The sequence below is a fragment of the Nothoprocta perdicaria genome, unplaced genomic scaffold (assembly GCF_003342845.1).
Source record: "Nothoprocta perdicaria isolate Ctin4 unplaced genomic scaffold, notPer1 scaffold_183, whole genome shotgun sequence".
Taxonomy (NCBI): Eukaryota; Metazoa; Chordata; class Aves; order Tinamiformes; family Tinamidae; genus Nothoprocta; species Nothoprocta perdicaria.
Genome location: NW_020455016.1, coordinates 1040226 through 1060751, shown reverse-complemented (window position 1 = coordinate 1060751; position 20526 = coordinate 1040226). Strand labels below are relative to the sequence as shown.

General features: G+C 40.2%; 1 protein-coding gene across 2 annotated transcripts in view; it reads left to right on the top strand.

Moving 5' to 3' along the window:
• COL4A2 (collagen type IV alpha 2 chain) overlaps positions 1–20526 on the top strand; it is a 136846-nt gene that overhangs the window by 69531 nt on the left and 46789 nt on the right. For both annotated transcript variants that reach the window (XM_026036653.1, XM_026036654.1), the window contains exons 4-5: positions 20177–20311; positions 20394–20438. In XM_026036653.1, coding sequence (XP_025892438.1) covers positions 20177–20311; positions 20394–20438 — 180 coding nt within the window. The remainder of the gene's footprint in view (positions 1–20176; positions 20312–20393; positions 20439–20526) is intronic.

Sequence of the window (20526 nt, the reverse complement as noted above, 5' to 3'; positions counted from 1 at the left end):
GCTCTTATATGGCCTACTTGGGATCTGCAGGACTAGTAGCACTTAGGTCTGCAGATTTCTTGGCATTGGTGTACAGCCTTCAAACAAGTGCTTCATGAGCAGGGCTAACTGCAGTTTATTCATTGCTTTACCATCCATGGTCATAACATTTTGCTCAGTAGTGCTGCCAAGAGCACACTGTATTCCTGTTAATATTACATGACAGCTTGAGATTTTTTGGAAACCTCYTCTCTCAGACTGTTTATCCATCCACATTGATATTTGTCTAAAGATATGTTTTACAGTCTATTTACTTACAAATGCGTCAGAAAAGACTTCTGCCTCTTTGCAGTGTATTGTTTACCAATAAAATTTTAACCAAAACCTTGCAGAAGGTTTGTATCAATTGCCTGTAAATTTTCTTACTTGCAGTTCTTTAATGTAAAAACATGTAATAATGTAAAAATTACTATGTTTCAATGATAAAAGGTATGTCACTTAGTGGAATACTTTTTTTTTTTTTTATTCTGGCTACTGCATAATCTGGAACAAAAGATGCAAAATAAACTGACAAAAGAGGACCTATTAATTTTCTATTTTTATCAGTTTAAAATTGCATCATTTGGACCTCAGTTTCATGATTCTTTCTCACAGATATTTCCCACTTGTATCATGTAAAGTCTGTCTCAGCAAAACTTGAAAGTTCTGTTTTTTAAGGAGGATTGTTGCAGGGATCTGATTATAATTACTAATAATTATTTCTAACTCTTATTTCTCCAGTTGTAGCATTAGAGGTATTATTAGCARCTCTTCCTGAAAATGGGCTTAGTCATGTTTAGCAGGTTTAGTAATGGGGTAGTGCAAACAAATTTTTGAGCAAGGAGATGGGAGTGAGTCAAAAACTTCACTTTGACTCCATCTTGCAAGTAGTTTGGTAGGAAGCAGAATGGAGCATGTGAGAAATGATGGAAAATGGTCCGAACTACTCAAACTGACTTATCATGAATGAATAGTCTTTCTGTGGAGATAATGAGGAGGGAGTAGTCTGGAATGGTGTAGGAGAATTTAAACAAGGAGCTCTGTATTTCATACTCGTGAAAGTAAGTGGTTTGGGAACATTATTTTTTCATAGCGTTCATGCACATTTTTAATGTTGTTGTCTTCACACAGTGGTTGAAATGAGTCCCCCCACTTGTTATGAATTTTCTATTACTTTGTGAAGGAAAATCACTACTGGCTGAAATACCAGCACAGCGAAATGTAGCCAAGGGCCTTGTGGCTTGTAAGGAAGCAGCATATGCAGATATGCTGGTTGCTGGCTCTTCTTCCAGATGCTGCTGTATACCAGCTGTTGCACTAGTAGATCAATGACACTATAATCTTCACTGGAAAACTTCTTCAAAGGAAGAAAATGATATGTGATACTTTTAGAAGTATTTGAAATGCTACATTATTAGAAATAAAGTGCTGTGTTCTTCAGCGCTGTATCATTTAAATCTCCTGAAGGAGATATAGGAGTGTTCAAAAAGAGGAAGTTTTAAGTACTTGAAGTTGTTTAACAGGTTTTTTTCTTTATTTCCCTCCTACAATTRTTTGTAAAAATAACAGCAACAAATATAAATACAAAAAAAATAGTTATGGCTGCAGGACACATGACCTTGAATGAGTGAAAAAAAATAGTAAATAGCAAAATGACAAAAATTTGCTTCAGTGCAGAATGTCTTGCCTGAGGTCTGCCATGCTATTGAGGTGGGATAGGGATCATGACCTCTGCACAGGTTTCTGCCAGAAGTGAGAGAGGACTTTGACTCCAGTGAGTTCAGGGGTTGCTGGACACAGACTGAAGGGAAATGTCTTCTAAGGTYTGTGCTTCCCACGCTCCAGCTCATTGCACAGGGGTGATACTGCCCAGTCAGTGCAGATCGCTGTCAAGCCACAGTCCCACAGATAAATGTCAAGGTTACCCTGGCCATCTTATTGCCATGATAAAAACACCTCTCAAAACTGACAAACTTACTGTCTTGTTGGGTGCTGCTGCTTCTCAAGTAGTTACTTCCCAAGTAGCAAGCCTGTGAGCTCAGAGCTTATGAGCTCTGAGTGCAGGGCAGTATCAGCACATGCTTGCTGTCCATTCCCAATCCCTTTGGATCGAGAAGCCTCTAGTTTGGCCTGTTCAGACTGCAGTCCCCTTTATTATCACACAGACATCAAGGTAAAAGTAAATCTCACAGAACATTTGTTCTTTAATGAAACAGTGTGTTCAGAGAGAGTARAGAGATAAAGGAATACAGAAATGAGCAAAACCACTACCTGTACTTTATCCCATTTGCAATGGGTTGCCCATTTTGTGCTGTGAACACTCCATCGGGAGTCTTCTCTGTTCCTCCAGAGATGACATATGGTTCAAAGGCAACAGTATCTCTTGGAAGATAGAGGTATGCCCTTGAATAGCATAATATGTCAGACATAATTATTGGTTTTCCTCTGAGTGGTTTCCGTGTCGATTCATATCTCTTCCCCACTGCAGCAAGTACTTAATCAATATATCATTTTTCTAACTTTTCCAAAAAGGATTAATGGCTGACATATGGCTGCCAAGGCTTTAGAAATGCTGCTGTCACTTGACACAGCTTCAGCTCTTGCTTCGATTTATTTTATTTTATTTTTGTTTTATTTTATCAATCTTTCTGTCATTGTTTAATATTAATCATTTGTTCATACATAATGAACAAAAAGACCCTTGCAGGCTGCCAGGGTTGGGTTCATATCTCAATATGAGTTGAAAGCTGTATTTCTTTAAAACATGCCAATTATTAGTGATATCTTTATAAACATATATAGAGTAATGCAAATGCTTTATTAATAGTTCTTATAAAGACTGGAAGGAAACAATTCACCAAAGAACTTCAGAGTAATAAAATGTGCAAGAGAGAATGACTGTAGTAACTTGTGGAAACTAGGATCTTYCAGGCAGCCTTGTTTTGCCTGTGACTTGTAAATTCTTTGCTTCAGAACTGCTGGAGTCCATATTCACCATTTGCTGAGTCTGTATACACTGAGAATTTGAACGGTGAATGTTTCCCACCAAGATAATACAAAAATGAACTAGGCAAAAGGTAAAAATACTCCCTTAGACAATGAACTCCTAGTCATATAGTTATGAAGTAGGCATAACATTCTTAGTGCCTGTCACTTAGTAATTTTCTCAAATCATCACTAGTTTCTACTATCAAGGATTACATATTTCACTGGGTAAAGAGGTCATAGCTTCAATGAAATAGAAAATAACTTAATTAAAAAATAGTGTCTTAGAGTCTACAATGTTGCTATATCTGAAATGTATTTGTAGCCATTTAACTATGTTTTCAAAATACATTTCACAATTTTTTGAGACTTTCTGCACATGTATCTTCATTTGCTGGAAAAAGGTTTAGGAAAGAGTTCTGCAGATATCTTCTAAGTCTTTTTTGCGTGAAATAAATAGAGTACTTTGAATTTCTGTGATAATTTGAAATCCTAGGCAGCCACGTCTCAACGTCTAGACAGGCTTTTATAAATAACTAAAAAATAATTGGAAAATTACAATAAGCCACATTTTTCTTCAAAAGTAAAATAKCATTACTGAATTATGACAGGAAATTGTTTTGATGAGCTTTTAATTTTTGAATCTATAGTCTGTCAGAGTTRATGCTTTCTATATGCTTTCTGATAGTTACGCAAATGCTTTTTGTACGATGCTTCATTAAAATTCTTCCTGGCATGAGTAATCCCTGTGGATGTATTATATTCTAAATTTTGAGAATTAGTTATGTCTTCTCAATGTTTTTCATATGATCATGTTTTAAAAAATAGATAAAACCATCAAGAATCATCCTAAGCAAAATAAATATTCAAACAAACAATGTTGTGGCCTTCTTCACTGCAATTGGATGAATGTTATACACTAATGTTGCACTGATCAACCAATATAATGAGATAAAAGTTTTCAGTGAAGGTATACCACTGCATGGCAAAGAACCCCTTCCCCTCTTATCTGTTTTAAAGAAACTGGTATGCTTTTTAGTTAATGTTATACCTATAGAGATCTGAAGAAAACAAACTGAAGGGTAATAAATTAAATACACATATAGATATACACATATTTGGTATCACAAACAAAAGTCTAAGAGATGTAGGTCAGGTAAACAGTTAATATTCAGATTCTGAAAGAGAACTCTGAGAGTGAAATGTTTTTACATATTTGATTAATAATGGCTATTACTGAGATAACTTTGAGGTTAGAATATAGGGTATCTATAATCTTATTGTGACTGTAGGTAATTAAATCTATACACTGCAGGTCCTGGATTTGTCTTGTGAATAATTTCAAAGACCTCAAACTTCCTATTCTCTCTATGTGAACATACTTGAAGACTCCATGATTCTTCTTTCATGAGCTAAGTCATGCTAGGGAATTTCTGTAACAGAAATGTCCTTATTTTTGTTCTTCTTCATAAGATATTCTTACAAAGGGAACAGTTTCATTTATTGCTTTATGCTTACATTCTTCTTTAAGTTTCTCTGCATTCATCTTCTTTCCGTGCAGATTCTCTCATGTATGCCATTATCTGCACAGAAACTAACAGTATTTTCACTTTTTCAGGCCATTTATTTCACTGTAGCCACTATCTGGCAAAGAACTCAAATAATCAGCTCCACAATATTAATTAGAATGTCAGAAATGCCCCTGTGCCCATAAAATGCCATTTGATTTTATGGGACATCTCAAATGTCTGTCTGAAGTGGTCATGCAGGTCGTTGGTATGGGCATGGTGAGGGACTGTAGAGTAGAATAAAGGAGCTGTGCAATTGACTTACAGCTTAGTCTAGTGACTTGCCTGGGCATCCATGCTAAGGCAGTCAGTCTGGCATTGTTAACCTGTCACCTACAACATCCCAGGCACTCAGCAATGGTGGTTAAAATCTCCTTATATATAAATATATATTTTAGTATATATATATATAAAATATATATAAAATATAAAATACATAATATATAAAATATATGTAATATATAATATATAATATATATTCATATATATTTATATTAATATATATAAAATATATAATATATATCCTTTTATATATCCTTATATATAATATTATATATAAATATATATATAAATGCAGTTTCTCCCATTGGACTRCTGGAATGGGGTGGGTGCCTTGGTGATGGAGGATGCAGAGAAAGCAGAGCTGCTAAATGCCTTCTTTGCTAAGGCTAGTTCCCATGTACCATAGAGCCCAGAGACAAGAGAGAASCTGGAGAGAGGAGGACTTTCCATTGGACTTTCCGAGGAGGATTGGCTTACGGATTATTTTGGCAACCTGGACACCCATAAATCTATGGGTCCAGATGGGATGCACCCAAGAGTGCTGAGGCAACTGGCAGGGGTTATTGCTCAGCCACTCTCCATCATTTTTGAGAGATCATGGAGAGCAGGGGATGTGCMAGAAGAGGACTGGAAGAGAGCCAACATCACTGCAGTCTGGAAAAAGGGCAAGASSGGGGAGCCGGGCAACTACAGGCCGGTCAGCCTCACCTCCGTCCCTGGAAAGGTGCTGGAGCAGCTCATCCTAGAGAGCATCTCTAGGCATGCCAAGGAAAAGAAGGTGATCAGGAGTAGTCAGCATGGATTCACCAAGGGGAAGTGCAGGGAAGTCGCAAGGGAACAGCGCAGTACTGGKTTTTTTTTGACATGAGTAACACTGCAAGCAGTATATGTTTTTTTGAGAGGACATAATACAACAAATCTGGAAGGCATTTCAGAATCAGAATCTAAAATCCAGAAAATTCAGTACTGCCTTAAGCCATTCCTGAGTGATGGGACAAGATTAGTAGTCATGACAAATTCCTTAGTCTCTGTTATTCACTTGGATTGTAGAGGTTCCTTCTGCTACTGCTTCTTGTCTGGGAGACTTTACTTTTCTTCTAAATAAACTGCATTTCTTATCAGCTGGAGAAGCATCTTCATTTTATCCATAACTGTCAAAAAAGAACTCCTTCAAGGAAAGAAAAAAAAGCAAAAAAAAAACCCTCATTGCAGATTAATAGTATTTTCACTCCCTCAGTGTCTGTTGAATGAAAAGGGTCAAAAAGAATGGTTTGTTCTGCTTCTCATTCTGGTAAACCAGCCATGGAACCCAGACTGTCTACCATTAATGGTTTAAAGCTTTCCACTAGCTTTTGAAAAAGAAGTTTGAAATAACAGATGCATTTCCTCCTTGAACAGTCATAAAAATATCTCTTGTGATATTCTCTAGAACATGTTCTCTTTCCTATGAATGAGATTTTTGAATTTGAAGAAGACATTCAGACACTCCTGATTTCCCTTTTAGCTACCTCAAATGATGCATCATAGAAAGATTAGGACTTTCATATGGATTTGGAGAACTATAACATTATATTCAAATACATGCTCCTTTCTTATCTGTCTTCTGGACTGATGCCACAAGTTACATTCAACAAAGAGTATTTTATTTGACTAGATGTTTTATAAAGGGAACTGTTGTCAATTTTYAATGTTAACAGTTATTACCTAAAGACAGCAAGACCTCTCATAGATCACTTAAACTATTTTTTGATTGTGGAGGCAAACGCAACATGAAGCCAGGCTAAGTTTAAAGCCCCTCAAAGTGATTGCATTAGAATATTAGCAGTGTTAACAAGCCACATCCACTGAGCCACATCAGGGTTTATTTAGCTTTAGCTGACTCAGGAACAGGCTTCAGCAGAGTCCCAATAGCTGAGATCTGTGGAACATTTGCACTGATACTAACATCAAGATTAGCAGCTCCTGGAGGGAAAACAACTGTGCAGTCTTCATGCGGATGATCTCACAGCACCCTACTGTTCAAGAGGCCCATCTGTCCAGAAACATTAACAAGAAAATAATTTCTCTTGTTCTGCACCAACAATGATTCTTCACAATGCTGTGCACATGTCTCAACCCATAGTCCCTCCTTGCAGTTCAAAGCCCACCCACCTGGGCTTCCAGGGAGCTCGGACACCGTCCCAAGCTTTAATTTCTCAGGACTGGAGTGTGAGGATGTATAAGGTCTGCACACAGTACTTTGCAGCTACTGCTAGAATATTCTAGTATATTCTGGGCTCCCATGAAAAGTGGCTATATAAAGGGGACCAATGCACAGAACATCATAATGCCTTTGTAAGAGAATTAAATTCCTTTCAGAGCTAAAACAGCCTGTAGTAACTTACATTTGAATGATCAAGTCAGTTTTGATAGCTGTTCCCATCACAAAAATAGTTACAGTTTTGTTTAAACAGAAGAGGAGCAGAGAATGGAAAAATTGGCATATGATAGACTGAATTCCTGCTAGGGTTTTAAGTTTCACATACTCTTAAACTCCTGGAGTCTAATGAGCTTAACATTTTGGCCAGTTGCACAATTCAGAAATTTCAACAGTGAATGGCTTTTGGACAGAAAAAAAATGTTCTCACAAATACGAAAAGTGAACAGATGTTACTATTGGTGCTTCCAACGCCTACTGACAGAAAACATCTGCGTTGAACTTCCTGAATTTTAAGATCTTGAGAACACTCCCACACACCAATGAAAGCTATTTGAAAACAATTGGGCTGGCAGATCAGTTTTGGAGCTTATTACTGAATGTTCTAATACAAGCAGGTGCTGGTTGTTGTCTTGTCTTTAAGAGCCTAGATAGCCAAGGAACAAGTTTACACTTTGTTATGCAAGTTTTTGCTATTTTATGTGGATTGAGATTTAATAAAAGGAATAAAAGATGATTGGCTGTGTAAAGTTAATGGTTAATGAAATAAATTCAAAGAATGAATTTTAGGTGATTAGGAGAATTACACTGTATTGTACGTGTACATCRTCCTGGGAAGCATCTGGCCTTCTTTTATCCTGTCAAAACTCATCTTGAATGAAGATAATTTTCTCCAGTTTTGAAAGCATATTCATTGTGCTAAAAATGTTCTGAGGCATTCACAGTCCCTCAAAATATTTGGCCAAATATTTAATGGGCACCATGACCAAATTCTACCCTTTTATTTAAGAATGATACCAAAACTGTCTGAAAGTAACTGGGAGTTTCCTGTTTCCTCATACTCCACACCCACTATCTTAATATTTGTCTGTTTGGAAGAGGAACTTTGGCAAGGTCTCTTCACTCTCTGGTGAATTTCTTGGTTGAATATCAAACTAACTCTCTCTAATTAAACGATAATGGATATTTCCCAACTCTGCATATTATGATAGTGTTCTGTAAAATATCACTAGCTCATGATCTCAAGTTCATGTTTTAGAAATGTTACTTTGAATTAACTTATTTTAGTTAACTCTTTAACAAAAGCTTAGTATTTAGATAGAATCCAGATGGACAATATTTAATAGATGGTTTACTTCTGTTGAAGTAAATTATTTCCCATCATAGACATGGACTCCTTATTGTGTTATTGGAGTTTTGTAACTATGTTAGATTATTGCCCTCAGTTTAACCAATGTAAATAGCAGCAACTCTGTTCATTGCACTTCCATTCTCATGCTTACCCAAAGCGCCTGCCTCAAGTACACAGGGTTGGACTGGCCTCAGCTAAGCTAGCTCTACAGACTTCTGGAATCCAAGATTTCTGAAATCAATGCTAATTCCATATCCTTTCAGATTTCCCCATGGGACTTTTATATGCTTTACTCACTGCCATAGCACCATACTTTAGTAGGATCCAAAGTAGAAGGCAGAAATCTTACTGTGCTTTAAATGAAGATGATAAAAACTGAGCTAGGAAGCTATAAACCAGTGCTGGTATTTATGTCACACTTCGTTTCTCTTAGTATTCATAATCAAGGTGCATTCATTTGACCACGTCTAAATGTCTGCTCTAGGGTATATCATAAAATCATAGAATCATTAGGGTTGGAAAAGACCTTCAAGGTGATCAAGTCCAACTTTAAACTCATCACCAGCATGCCTTCTAAACCATGTCCCTAAGTACCTCATCTACATGTTTCCTGAGAACTGTCAGGGACATGCCATAAGAACCCCTCCCTTGAAGGGAGCTTTGGATGACCGCACTGAATGCAGACACGTGAATGTCTGCATTTGTTAATAAATATCTTCCTTAAAAAATAAAAGTCATTACAAGCCCTACCACGTAATAAAGTAGAACAAGTCTTCCAGGTATGTATGACTGATAATTATGTCTTATCTCTCCTCCCGAATTTTTGTGCCAGTGAATTACTATGCAATAAACCAGGCTGTGATTGCATAACCATGTCCAAGTACAGTCCCATTATCTGTGTGTGCATTTGACCATCTTACAGCTAATTCTCACAAGAAAGAGCTAAAACGAGAGGCACATTGGGAGCCCAACTCAAATGCCTCTATGTAGGCACATGCAGCATGGAGAATAAACAAGGGGAACTGAAGATGCATGTGCGGTTGCAGGGCCATGATCTCATTGCCGTTACTGAGACATGGTGAAATAGCTCTCATGACTGGAACATGGCCTTGGAAGGCGTTAGGCTTTTCAGGAAGGACAGGCCAGGAAGACAAAGTGGTGGAGTTCCTCTTCACGTGAGAGAGCCACTGGAATGTATGGAGCTGAGCATAGGGGAGGATGGAGGGAGGGTCGAGTGTCTGTGGGTGAGAATTAAAGGGCAGGTCAACAGGGGCAACACTGTGGTGGGAGTTTACTACAGGCCTCCTGACCAGGAGGAGGGAGGAGATGAGGCCTTCTACAGGCAGCTGCTAGAAGCCTCCCAATCACAGGCCTTGGTCCTTATGGGGGAYTTCAAACACCCGGATGTCTGCTGGGATGACTACACAGCTAGGAAGAGATGGTTTAGAAGGTACCTACAGAACAGATGACCACACAACTAGGAAGAGACAGCCTAGAAGGTGCCTGCAGAACACTGCAGATAACTTCKTGATGCAGATGGTTGATGAGCTATCAAGGAGAGAGGTGCTGGTAGATCTGATTGATACCAACAAACAGAGATGGTCTAGTGGGAAATTTGAGGGCGGGGGGCAGTTTTGGCTTCAGTGACCATGAAATGTTGGAATTCATGATCCTGTGTGGAGGAACCTGGGCAAGAAGTAGGATTGCAACCCTGGATTTTAAGAGAGCCGACTTTGATCTCTTCAAGGGAGCTCCTTGGAGGAATCCCCTGGGCCTTGTTCCTAGAAGGAAAGAAGGTTCAGGAGAACTGGCTAATATGGAAACAGTACTTTATTCAAGCTCAAAATCGGCACATTCTTACAAGAAAGAAGTTGAATAMGGCGGGCAGGAGGCCTGCATGGATGGACAAGGTGCTGTTGGGTAAACTTAATGGGAAAAAGAGAACATACATCATGTAGAAGAAGGACCAGGCCACATGAGAAGAATTTAGGCACATTATTGGAGAATGTATGTATGCAACAAGGAAGGCCAAGACCCGTCTGGATTTAGAGTTAGCAAGAGATATCAGGGACAACAGGAAGGGCTTCTATAAATAAATCATCAGCAAAAGGAAGACTAGGGAAAACATGGGTCCACTATTGAACGGAGAGGGTGCCTTGGTGGCGGAGGATACAGAAAAGGCAGAGTTACTAAATGCCTTCTTTGCTTCTGTCTTTACTGATGAGGCTAGTCTCCATGTAATATAGAGCCTGGAGAACAAGAGAGATAACCTGGAGAGAGGAGGACTTTCCACTGGTCAAGGAGGATTGGTTTAGGGATTATTTAGATAGACTGGACACCCATAAATCTATGAGTCCGGATAGGATGCACCCAGGAGTGCTGAGGCAACTGGCAGAAGTTACTGCTCAGTCCCTCTCCATCATTTTTGAGAGGTCATGGAGGGCAGGGGAGGTACCAGAGGACTGGAGGAAAGCCAACATCACTGCAGTCTGGAAAAAGGGCAAGAGGGAGGAGCTGGGCAACTACAGGCCGGTCAGCCTCACTTCTGTCCCTGGAAAGGTGCTGGAGCAGCTCATCCTAGAGAGCATCTCTAGGTATGTCAAGGAAAAGAAGGTGATCAGGAGTGGTTAGCATGAATTCATCAAGGGGAAGCCATGTTTGAAGAACTTGATAGCCTACTATGATGGGATGACTGCCTGGCTGGATGAGGGGAGAGCCGTGGATGTTGTCTGCCTTGACTTCAGCAAGGCTTTCGACATCATCTCCCATAATATCCTCATAGGAAAGCTCCGAAAGTGTGAACTGGATGGGTGGACAGTGAGGTGGATTGAGAACTAGCTGGATGGCAGAGCTCAGAGGGTTATGATAAAGGGGCCTGAGTCCAGTTGGACCCCAGGGGTCAGTACTGGGCCCGGTGCTGTTCAATTTGTTCATCAGTGACCTGGACAAGGGCACGGAGTGCACCCTGAGCAAGTTTGCAGAAGACACAAAGCTGGGTGGAGTGGCCGACACTCCGGAGGGCTGTGCTGCCATCCAGAGGGACCTGGACAGGCTGGAGAGCTGGGCAGAGAGGAACCTCATGAGGTTCAATAAGGACAAGTGCAGGGTCCTGCACCTGGGGAGGAAGAATCCCAGGCACCGGTGCAGATTAGGGGTCAACCTGCTAGAACACAGCTATGTGGAGAGGGACCTGGGAGTCCTGGTTGACACCAAGTTAACCATGAGTGAGCAGTGTGCCCTCGTGGCCAAGAAGGCCAATGGGATCCTGGCTGCATCAGGAGGAGTGTTGGCACTAGGTGGAGGGAGGGGATCCTGCCCCTCTTCTCTGGTGCGGCACTGGTGAGGCCGCACCTGGACTATTGTGTGCAGCTCTCCAGTACAAGAGCTCCCCAGTACTGGCTCCCCAGTACGAGGGACATGGAGCTTCTAGCAATGGTCCACCATAGAGGCACAAAGATGATTAAGAGACTGCAGCATCTATTTTATGAGGAAAGACTAAGCAAGCTAGGCCTGTTTAGCCTGGAGAAGAGAAGACTGAGAAGAGACCTGATCAATATGTATATACCTGAGGGAAGAATGCAGGGATGATGGAGCCAAGTTCTTCTCAGTGGTGACCAGTAATAGGACAAGTCCAAATTCAAACACTGGAATTTCTATCTGCATGTGAGGAAGAACTTACTGTGAGGGTGACAGAGCCCTGGAAGAATCTGCCCAGACAGGCTGTGTGCTCTCCTTCTCTGGAGCTCTTCAAATTCACCTGGATGCCACCCTGTGCCGTGTGGTCTTGGTGTCCCTGTTTGAGCGGAGGGGTTAGACTAGATGATCTCTAGAGGTCCCTTCCACCCTCAACCATTCTAAGCTTCTGTGATTCTATGAAAAAGGGGTATCTTCATATTTGCTACGTAGTAGGAACACAAATGCAGGAAGGTTGCACGGAAAACTGATGTGTTACAAATTGAGGCCCTTGCTTTCTGCCTTAAAATTGGTTTGCACAGTTATACTTTAGCAGATGTGCTACTTAGGTGTTTGCAGAGCTATCKCCTACCTCTTCTGCAAACGGAAGCACCATTGCCCCCCAATTTTTTCCCAAGTCTCCTCCTCCTTCCTCTCCTTTGCTGCATGCAATGACCTTTTGAAGATTTAGCATGGAAATCCTACTGTGGTTTTGTCCAGACTTGCCCTTTCTGATGTTTATCTTTCAGGGAACACTGCCATGGCCCCAGTATCATTCTTTCTGAAGTAGCTCTGCAAAATGCCGAAAACATTTCTAAGATATACTTGTATGTGTTTTGTGACATGAAGAAACTTTTCGCTGTTTCTTTTATGTGCTTGACCTACATTCCAGTKTGTATTTTCTTTTATGCATGTTTTATCTTCTTGGGTGACATAGCAACTTTCTGGACGATCACAAATTAGATCCAACCGTGGGAACAGAGAACAGTACACTAATACTTCAGTTACTGACTGCAGGAAAGAACTGTGTCTTCTGGTAAAGAGAATCCTTTCATAGCTGTTTTTTATGAAGATTTAATGTTTATTCCTTCCTTCATTACAAAAAAAAAAAAAACTTCTGCAAGCTGAATCACTGCTCTGGAATTAGCAGTAATGTCATTTGGTCACTGCTGTCCTGAGAGAAAATGTTGCATGTCCAGAYAATGTAGTTGAAAGAACAGCAAATTATTACCATGCCACGAGACTGGACTTAATTCATTTTTAGTTATTTTTAACTTTTTTCTTTTTTTTTTTACTTTTAAGCTTGTGTAAAGTAGTGAAAGATAAATTAAAAATAGAAATAACCATAAACTATGTACTTTTTTTTAAGTCTATTTAATTTCTCTGTGCTACTCCGTCTTTTAGAATTTAATATCATGTGGTTTAAGACATATGAGAAAGTCCTCCTTCTATTATGAAATTGGATCATACACGTCCATCAGTACCTAATGCTGTAACACATGGTGACAACCCTCAGACCTAGAATAAAATACAGATTCAGAGCATAAATTAAAGATACAGACATGTGGCATTACATTTAAATCCAACAACTCACTGGAGAAAAAAAAAAAAAGATGAAAGTTTTGCTCATTTAGCTTAGAACGCTATGTTCTTAGAATCATAGAATCATAGAATCATAGAATGCCGAAGGTTGGAAGGGACCTCAGAGGTCATCGAGTCCAACCCCCCTGCTCACGCAGGGTCACCTAGAGCACGTGGCACAGGGCTGCATCCAAGCGGGTTTTAAAGATCTCCAAAGAAGGAGACTCCACAACCTCTCTGGGCAGCCTGTTCCAGTGCTTTGTCACCCTCACAGTGAAGAAATGCTTCCTTAAGTTCCTGTGGAACTTCCGATGCTTCAGTTTGAAGCCATTTCCTCTAGTCCTATCCCTGCCCACCACTGAAAAGAGGCCGCCCCCCTCCTCCTCACTGCCTCCCTTGAGGTATTTATACACGCTGATCAGGTCCCCCCTCAGCCTCCTCTTCTCCAGGCTGAACAGACCCAGCTCTCTCAGCCTTTGTTCATATGGTAGATGTTCCAGGCCCCTGATCATCCTGGTAGCCCTGCGCTGGACTCTCTCCAGCAGCTCCACATCCCTCTTGTACTGGGGAGCCCAGAACTGGACGCAGTACTCCAGATGTGGCCTCACCAGGGCTGAGTAGAGGGGGATGATCRCTTCCCTCGACCTGCTGGAGACGCTTTTCTTAATGCACCCCAGGATCCCGTTGGCCTTCTTGGCCACCAGGGCACACTGCTGCCTCATGGTCAACTTGTCGTCCACCATGACACCCAGGTCCCTCTCTGCGGGGCTGCTCTCCAGCAGGTCCACCCCTAATCTGTACTGGTGTCCAGGGTTATTCCTCCCCAAGTGCAGGACCTTGCACTTKCCCTTGTTGAACCTCATGAGGTTTCTCGCCGCCCAGTCCTCCAGTCTGTCCAGGTCCCTCTGGATGGCAGCACAGCCCTCAGGGCTATCAGCTACTCCACCCAGTTTGGTATCGTCGGCAAACTTGCTGAGGGAGCACTCCAGCCCTTCATCCAGGTCGTTAATGAATAAGTTGAACAGGACCGGACCGAGAACTGATCCCTGGGGGACACCACTAAGTACAGGCCTCCAGCTGGACTCCGCACCATTGACAACCACTCTCTGCACCCTGCCATCGAGCCAATTCCTAATCCACCTCCCCGTCCACTCATCTATCCCACACCTTCGGAGCTTGCCCAGGAGGATGCTGTGAGGGACAGTGTCAAAAGCCTTGCTCAAATCCAGATAGATGACATCCACCGCTCTGCCCTCATCTATCCAGCTAGATATTCCTTCGTAGAAGGTGATCAGGTTAGTCAAGCAGGATTTCCCCTTGGTGAATCCATGCTGGCTACTCCTGAGCACCTTCTTCTCCTCCATGTGTCTGGAGAGAGCAGCCAGGATGAGCTGCTCCATCACTTTCCCGGGGATGGAGGTGAGGCTCACCGGCCTGTAGTTACTCGGGTCCTCCTTCTTGCCTTTTTTGAAGACTGGAGTGATGTTGGCTTTAAAGACTGGAGTGATGTTGGCTTTTCTTCTATACACAAGATATCTTGTATACAAGATATTTTTATCTTGTGTATAGAAAAATTCAAGATAAGAAGACAAAACTAAACACAGAGCAGCCAAGGAAGTCATGCTGCATTCCTCCATGATACCTTTCATTCCCATGGTGGTGATGGGTTTATGATTGGGCTTCATGATCTTAAAGGTCTTTTCCAATCATAATGATTTAGTTTAGACCATAGGATTTAGTTTTAAGTTTCTCAGCTATTTCACAGACAGATATTCTGCAGAAGCAGCCTACTTTGGTTGCCTTAAACATAGCACAAAGGCATTGGAACCCTACATGGACTCCTTATTGGATTTCCTTCAGTTTAATGCCACCTGTAAACATGCACCTGTGCTGTTTAGCACCACTTGAAGCCACACGAGTTAGTGCCATCTAGAGAGGAGCTTCCAAATCCACTCTCCTGCACTAAAATGCTGCAGATCAAGGTTGATCTTTTAGAAAATAATCACTGTTGCTATCCTGAAAACAGAGAAATAATAAAGAAAGCACCAAGATGTTTAAAAAGCAAATCAGCACAAATTTCAAGATCTTTTTCCTCTCTGATAAACTTTCTTTTCAGTAGGTAGCATTAGCTGCTCTGTATGTTTTGTCTTGTTTTTTTTTTCTACTATGCAGCTAAATTTCTCAAGCTTACTGTACTTTGTTTTGACCTGGTTTTTCCCATTAGAATTGCACAATGTTGTCTCAGTCTTGCTGAAAGTCAGCTTGAGACATATGGGAGCGTTCTGACTAAATTACCAATGTGAAGCTTAAATCCATTTATGCCTCTGTGGGGTAGAAATGTACCAACCTCTTCTGCATCATGGTAAATGTTGTACTCATGGGAGGCTGAAGTTGTGCCCAGGGGAGCACTGCCTTGAAAGCAAGGGGCTTGTGAGCTTAGTTTATTCCAGTAACCACTGAAAAGGGGATGTAAATGAAAAATGTAGTTTTAGTAAGGCTGTCAGGAAAGAAAGATGGTCCACATACAGATGCCATGGAGATGTTATGCAAAACTAACTCTATAGATGTTACAGACCATATAGATCTTAAACATGTTTTGGAATTGGTCCTGTAGATGGTCACTGGTGTTGTCCAGTGCCCTCTCTTGAGGTCTGTCTTGTACTGCACACCGTAAAGCAGTGCAGATGGGAGCACTCTGACTCTCGATAAATTAGGTCATTTGCAGGGAGCTAGTTCACCTACTGTTAGCAGGTTAGCAAGTTTCTCCTCGTTTTATCAGACACTTTTAAATGTAGCTCTCAGTTACTTTCCTATGCCTCTTCTGGAATGCCTGTTCCTGGATCAGCCCTTTAATCAGCTCAGAAGTTGCCTGTTTTCCTGGCAAAACCCAAAACAATCAATTTTATTCCCATCCCTGGAGAGCTGCTTTCTGTTCTGCTTGCTTTCTGTCTTCCACTKATGGGATTAGATCTGTGTTCTTGCTCGCATTTCCTTTTCCCACCTATTCTTGCAGCAACTTTTCCAGATCGATTTCTCTTACAAAACTTTCACTCCCACTGTGTCTATCATACAGATCACCATTGCCACAGGAAGTGAACTTGTTCGTTCAGAAATGACCTTTTTTAAAATGTCAGGGTGCTGACCTCTTTTCTACATGTCCACTGCTAAATAAATTATGACCTACAAGGGTCATTTCCAGTTGGGGAATACTGAATCATCACATTCCATATACCAGAAGTAGTTACAAAATAAAAGTCTCTGATGGATATGGTGAAATGGATTCTAATAAAGTGAGGATATCCAGTAATTCTGATTTTTCCTCCTCATTATTCCAAATCACTAATTTTCTCCCTTCTCCATACATTCACATCAGCATTTCTTGGCAATTCATAAGAATGTCTTTGATTTTGAACCTCTTTGGAGCAGCGACTTTCTTTTACTCTATATAACAAGTTGAACAATTGATTGTTCTCAAAATTAGTCCAACTTCCTCTACCAATTATCTTTCCAAAGTCAAATTTTATGAGTGATTTAGAAAGAAGAAATCGTTACAGCATAATGTCTGTGTTATATGACTGGTCCTAAAAGAGCTGGAATTTAAAATGACAGTTCTGAAACATTCAATGTAGATTTAAAAGTCTGTTCAGGATCTTCATCAGTCCRCTAGGACTTAATTACAAAATACAGTTATTAAATTAAATGACAATACAGTTATTAAATCAGAGAATGGTTGAGTTTGGAAGAGACCTCTAGAGATCATCTAGTCCAACCTCCCACTGTTCCAGCAGGGACAAAATCACAAACATCACAACCACAACCACAAAATCACAACCATGATGATAGCATTTTCTTTCATGTTCCTCATTGAACAAGCACCAATGTATATTGGTTTCTTCCCATTTTCTGGGAAGATCTTCCCATTTCCTAAGATTCCCAAGGTATCTTCCCATTTTCTAGGAAGATTTCCTCCAGGCTTCCATAAATTTCTGAGCTTTGCTTCTCTCTGTAAATAATTTTTTGCATATGGCTGTACTGGCCACATGAATTGTGTGAGACCTTTTCCAGTTGGCCATGGGAAGAGCATGATAGGAAACACCTGTTTTGAAGTGCGTACTGACATTGATAGCTTTGTAATTCATCTGAACATTACATTACAGATGGTTACATCTTAATGGAAGATGGGTACAAGGGTGAAAAGGAAGGTAACTCCTCAATAGTCTTCAACATATTCCACTTACTCACATATGCCTTTTCTTTCCACATGCTCCTCACAAGATGATAGTCAAATAATCATCACACACTCTTCTGTAAGGCTCTTCACATTGCCCTGTAGACATACTCTTCATGAGGACTGCATAGTCTGGGATCTGAAAAAGTCCCTTTTTACTTCAGCAAAGTTTTGGCCTTTCTACTAGAGAACAGGATGGGCAATGACACATTTTTGCATTGTTCTGCTTTTTGTTCAAGAAAAAAGAGCATCAGATAAAGTACATTGTGATTAGTTTAAAGTATGGCACATAGCAGTAGTATATTTCCTTGGCTTCGCCTTCTTTTTTGACCCAAAAATTTTATCTGGAGAGGACATCAGCACTTTGGAGAGTTTTCTAGGAACTCAGAACCTCCAGAAGCACAATCAGAGCAGTACCATGCACAGGTTTTACAAAGGAGAATTGAGGACTCTAGTATTTTAGTCAAATAAAGCATCACTCAACCTTTCAAATTTGTTCTTTGCTTAGATCTCCTAAGTGACCTTTGCAAAAGAGCCAGTCTTCGTAGGTCATCTGCTAAAGAACAAGGGACAACTTGCTGAAAAGATGAGCTAACATAAAGAAAGTAGATTAAAAACTGACATGTGTGAGTTAACAGAGGTTAACAAAGTTAATTCAGTTAACAAGCGGAGTTGCTTACTGGCTAAAGAATCACACAGATTCAGTTCTGTCAGGTTAATCCTAACAGTAGAGCAATTAAAGTACAAAAGATCCAAACTGGTGGCTACTCCCTTAGGAACTAAATTAATTCTGTCTGTGCTCAATCCAGCTCTTTCCAAAGTAAAAACTATGTTCAGTTTTGTGTCAGCTTCTCAATATATAGACTCATTTGAAACAATAAACTTCTAAAATATAAAGACCAATTCACAATGCTTTACTTTCAGTTCCCCAGAAAAGCTATATGGATTTTTTTTAAACAGAAGTATGATACATTTCAGCTGTAGTGATTATTTGAGGGGTTGTCACACAAATAACTAGAGTATTTTTGTATAGAGCTGCAGTAGRTGGCTTTTCATTATAAATAGATGGTTGACAGTGATATCATTGGAAGTGTATCACAAGTGGTCCTATCCCTCTATCCCTTAATACAAGAATAAAGCAAAGTTTGTCTAAAATTCAGTAAGATATTATTCTGTATCTTAACTACTGCTCTCTGAATTCAAGGGAACTAGGATATTTTGAGATTCRTTGCTTTCAGCCCCCACATTGCCCTCCTTCATTCTCCCCATTTCAGTGACATTAAATGAAGTTAAATGAGTATCATACTTGGGCAGGATTTACAAGCTCTTTTCTAGGCATGAGAGAGCATGGAAAAGGAAATAAGCTGTTGTAGGTGGAATAGGATATGTATTTTATGGTAAAATGTTATTATTTTATTAGCTTGTTTGTATACATAATAGTGTTCATGTTTTGCTGCAATTCTCTGTGAAATATTAATGTGATTGTGGAATGGTCTTTGAAAAATCTAATTGCATTTTTAAAATATGTTAATTAGAATCTACAATTAGCGTGGTAGACTCTACCTGTAGTGGTAGACTACAATTATCTTGGTAAATGGGGTATTACACTGCTCAAGCATATTTCTCAAGGAAAGATTAACACATTTTTTTCTTAAAGTGGCATTAATGCACTGAGTATTTTAGTTCATATGAAACATATGTACCGTTGGTGACACTCCATTTGGAATGGTTTTCAAATGCTTTGGTTCACAAATTTCAGACATACTGTCACAACTCCATTACTTAAAACCACCACTGTGTTATTTCAAAATGATCTTTTTCCCTGTTAAGCCTTGTGATGTTGGCAGTCAATAGAGGATTATTTTTAAGCAACGTTTGATGTGGGCTSAAGAGAGTCATTAGTGCTATTTTACTGAAGCAACAGTGGGAGAGAACTTTTAATGATGGAGGAGCCCTGGGTGCAACTCCTCAAGGTCTACGGAAGCCATACCCTCATAGCCTGTATGTCTACTCAACTTTAGGCTCCATTGTTAATTAGAAATATCATCCCATAGAAGCAGAAAATCTTCCTATTAATTGTATGTTTTCATTTGTAAGAAACGTGTCCATTAAGCAGATTTCACAATTAAACATGTTTTTATTTGTTTAGAGGATACTGTAATTGTTGTAGATTAATGAGTATCATTCTTGAGCAGCCAATGATCCTTAGTACAGAGAATGGCCTTTTTCTCTAGAGCAAGAGGGAAAATTCAAATAAGATCTTTTTTTTTTGTTGTTGATTTGTGTCTTGTTTTCCATTTATTGATTTTGTCAGGCACAATACAGTCACTGTTCTCAGAGCTTCTCTGCATGGTGTTTCCAGATGATGGTCATCAAAGAGTCTGGCCTGCTGGAGCGGGATTCTTTGTTTATTTTCTCTTCAAGAGATTGACTCCATTGCAGTGGTGATAACTAATCCAGCTTCGTGCACTACAACTGCTCCTAGATAAATGCTTTTCTATTACTTTTATCAGGGTCAGCCAGGACTCCTTGGATCACAAGGGTTCACTGGACCACCAGGATTGATGGGGATCCCAGGACTGCAAGGCCCCAAAGGTCACAAAGGTGAAAGAGGACCTCCAGGAATAAGTGGACCCAAAGGAGAAGTGGTAACTTCTGAATATCACATGTTTCAGCTAATGAACAAAATACTAGGAGGAACTTCATTTTAATTGTGCTGCTTTATTCTAGGGGCAAAGAGGAGTGACTGGATTCCCTGGGGCAGATGGCGTTCCTGTAAGTAGCCAGTTACTTCATGTTTTAGAAATCAACATCCACACATACTTCAGATTGTTTAATGCTTTTGTACTTTAATGAAGTACTT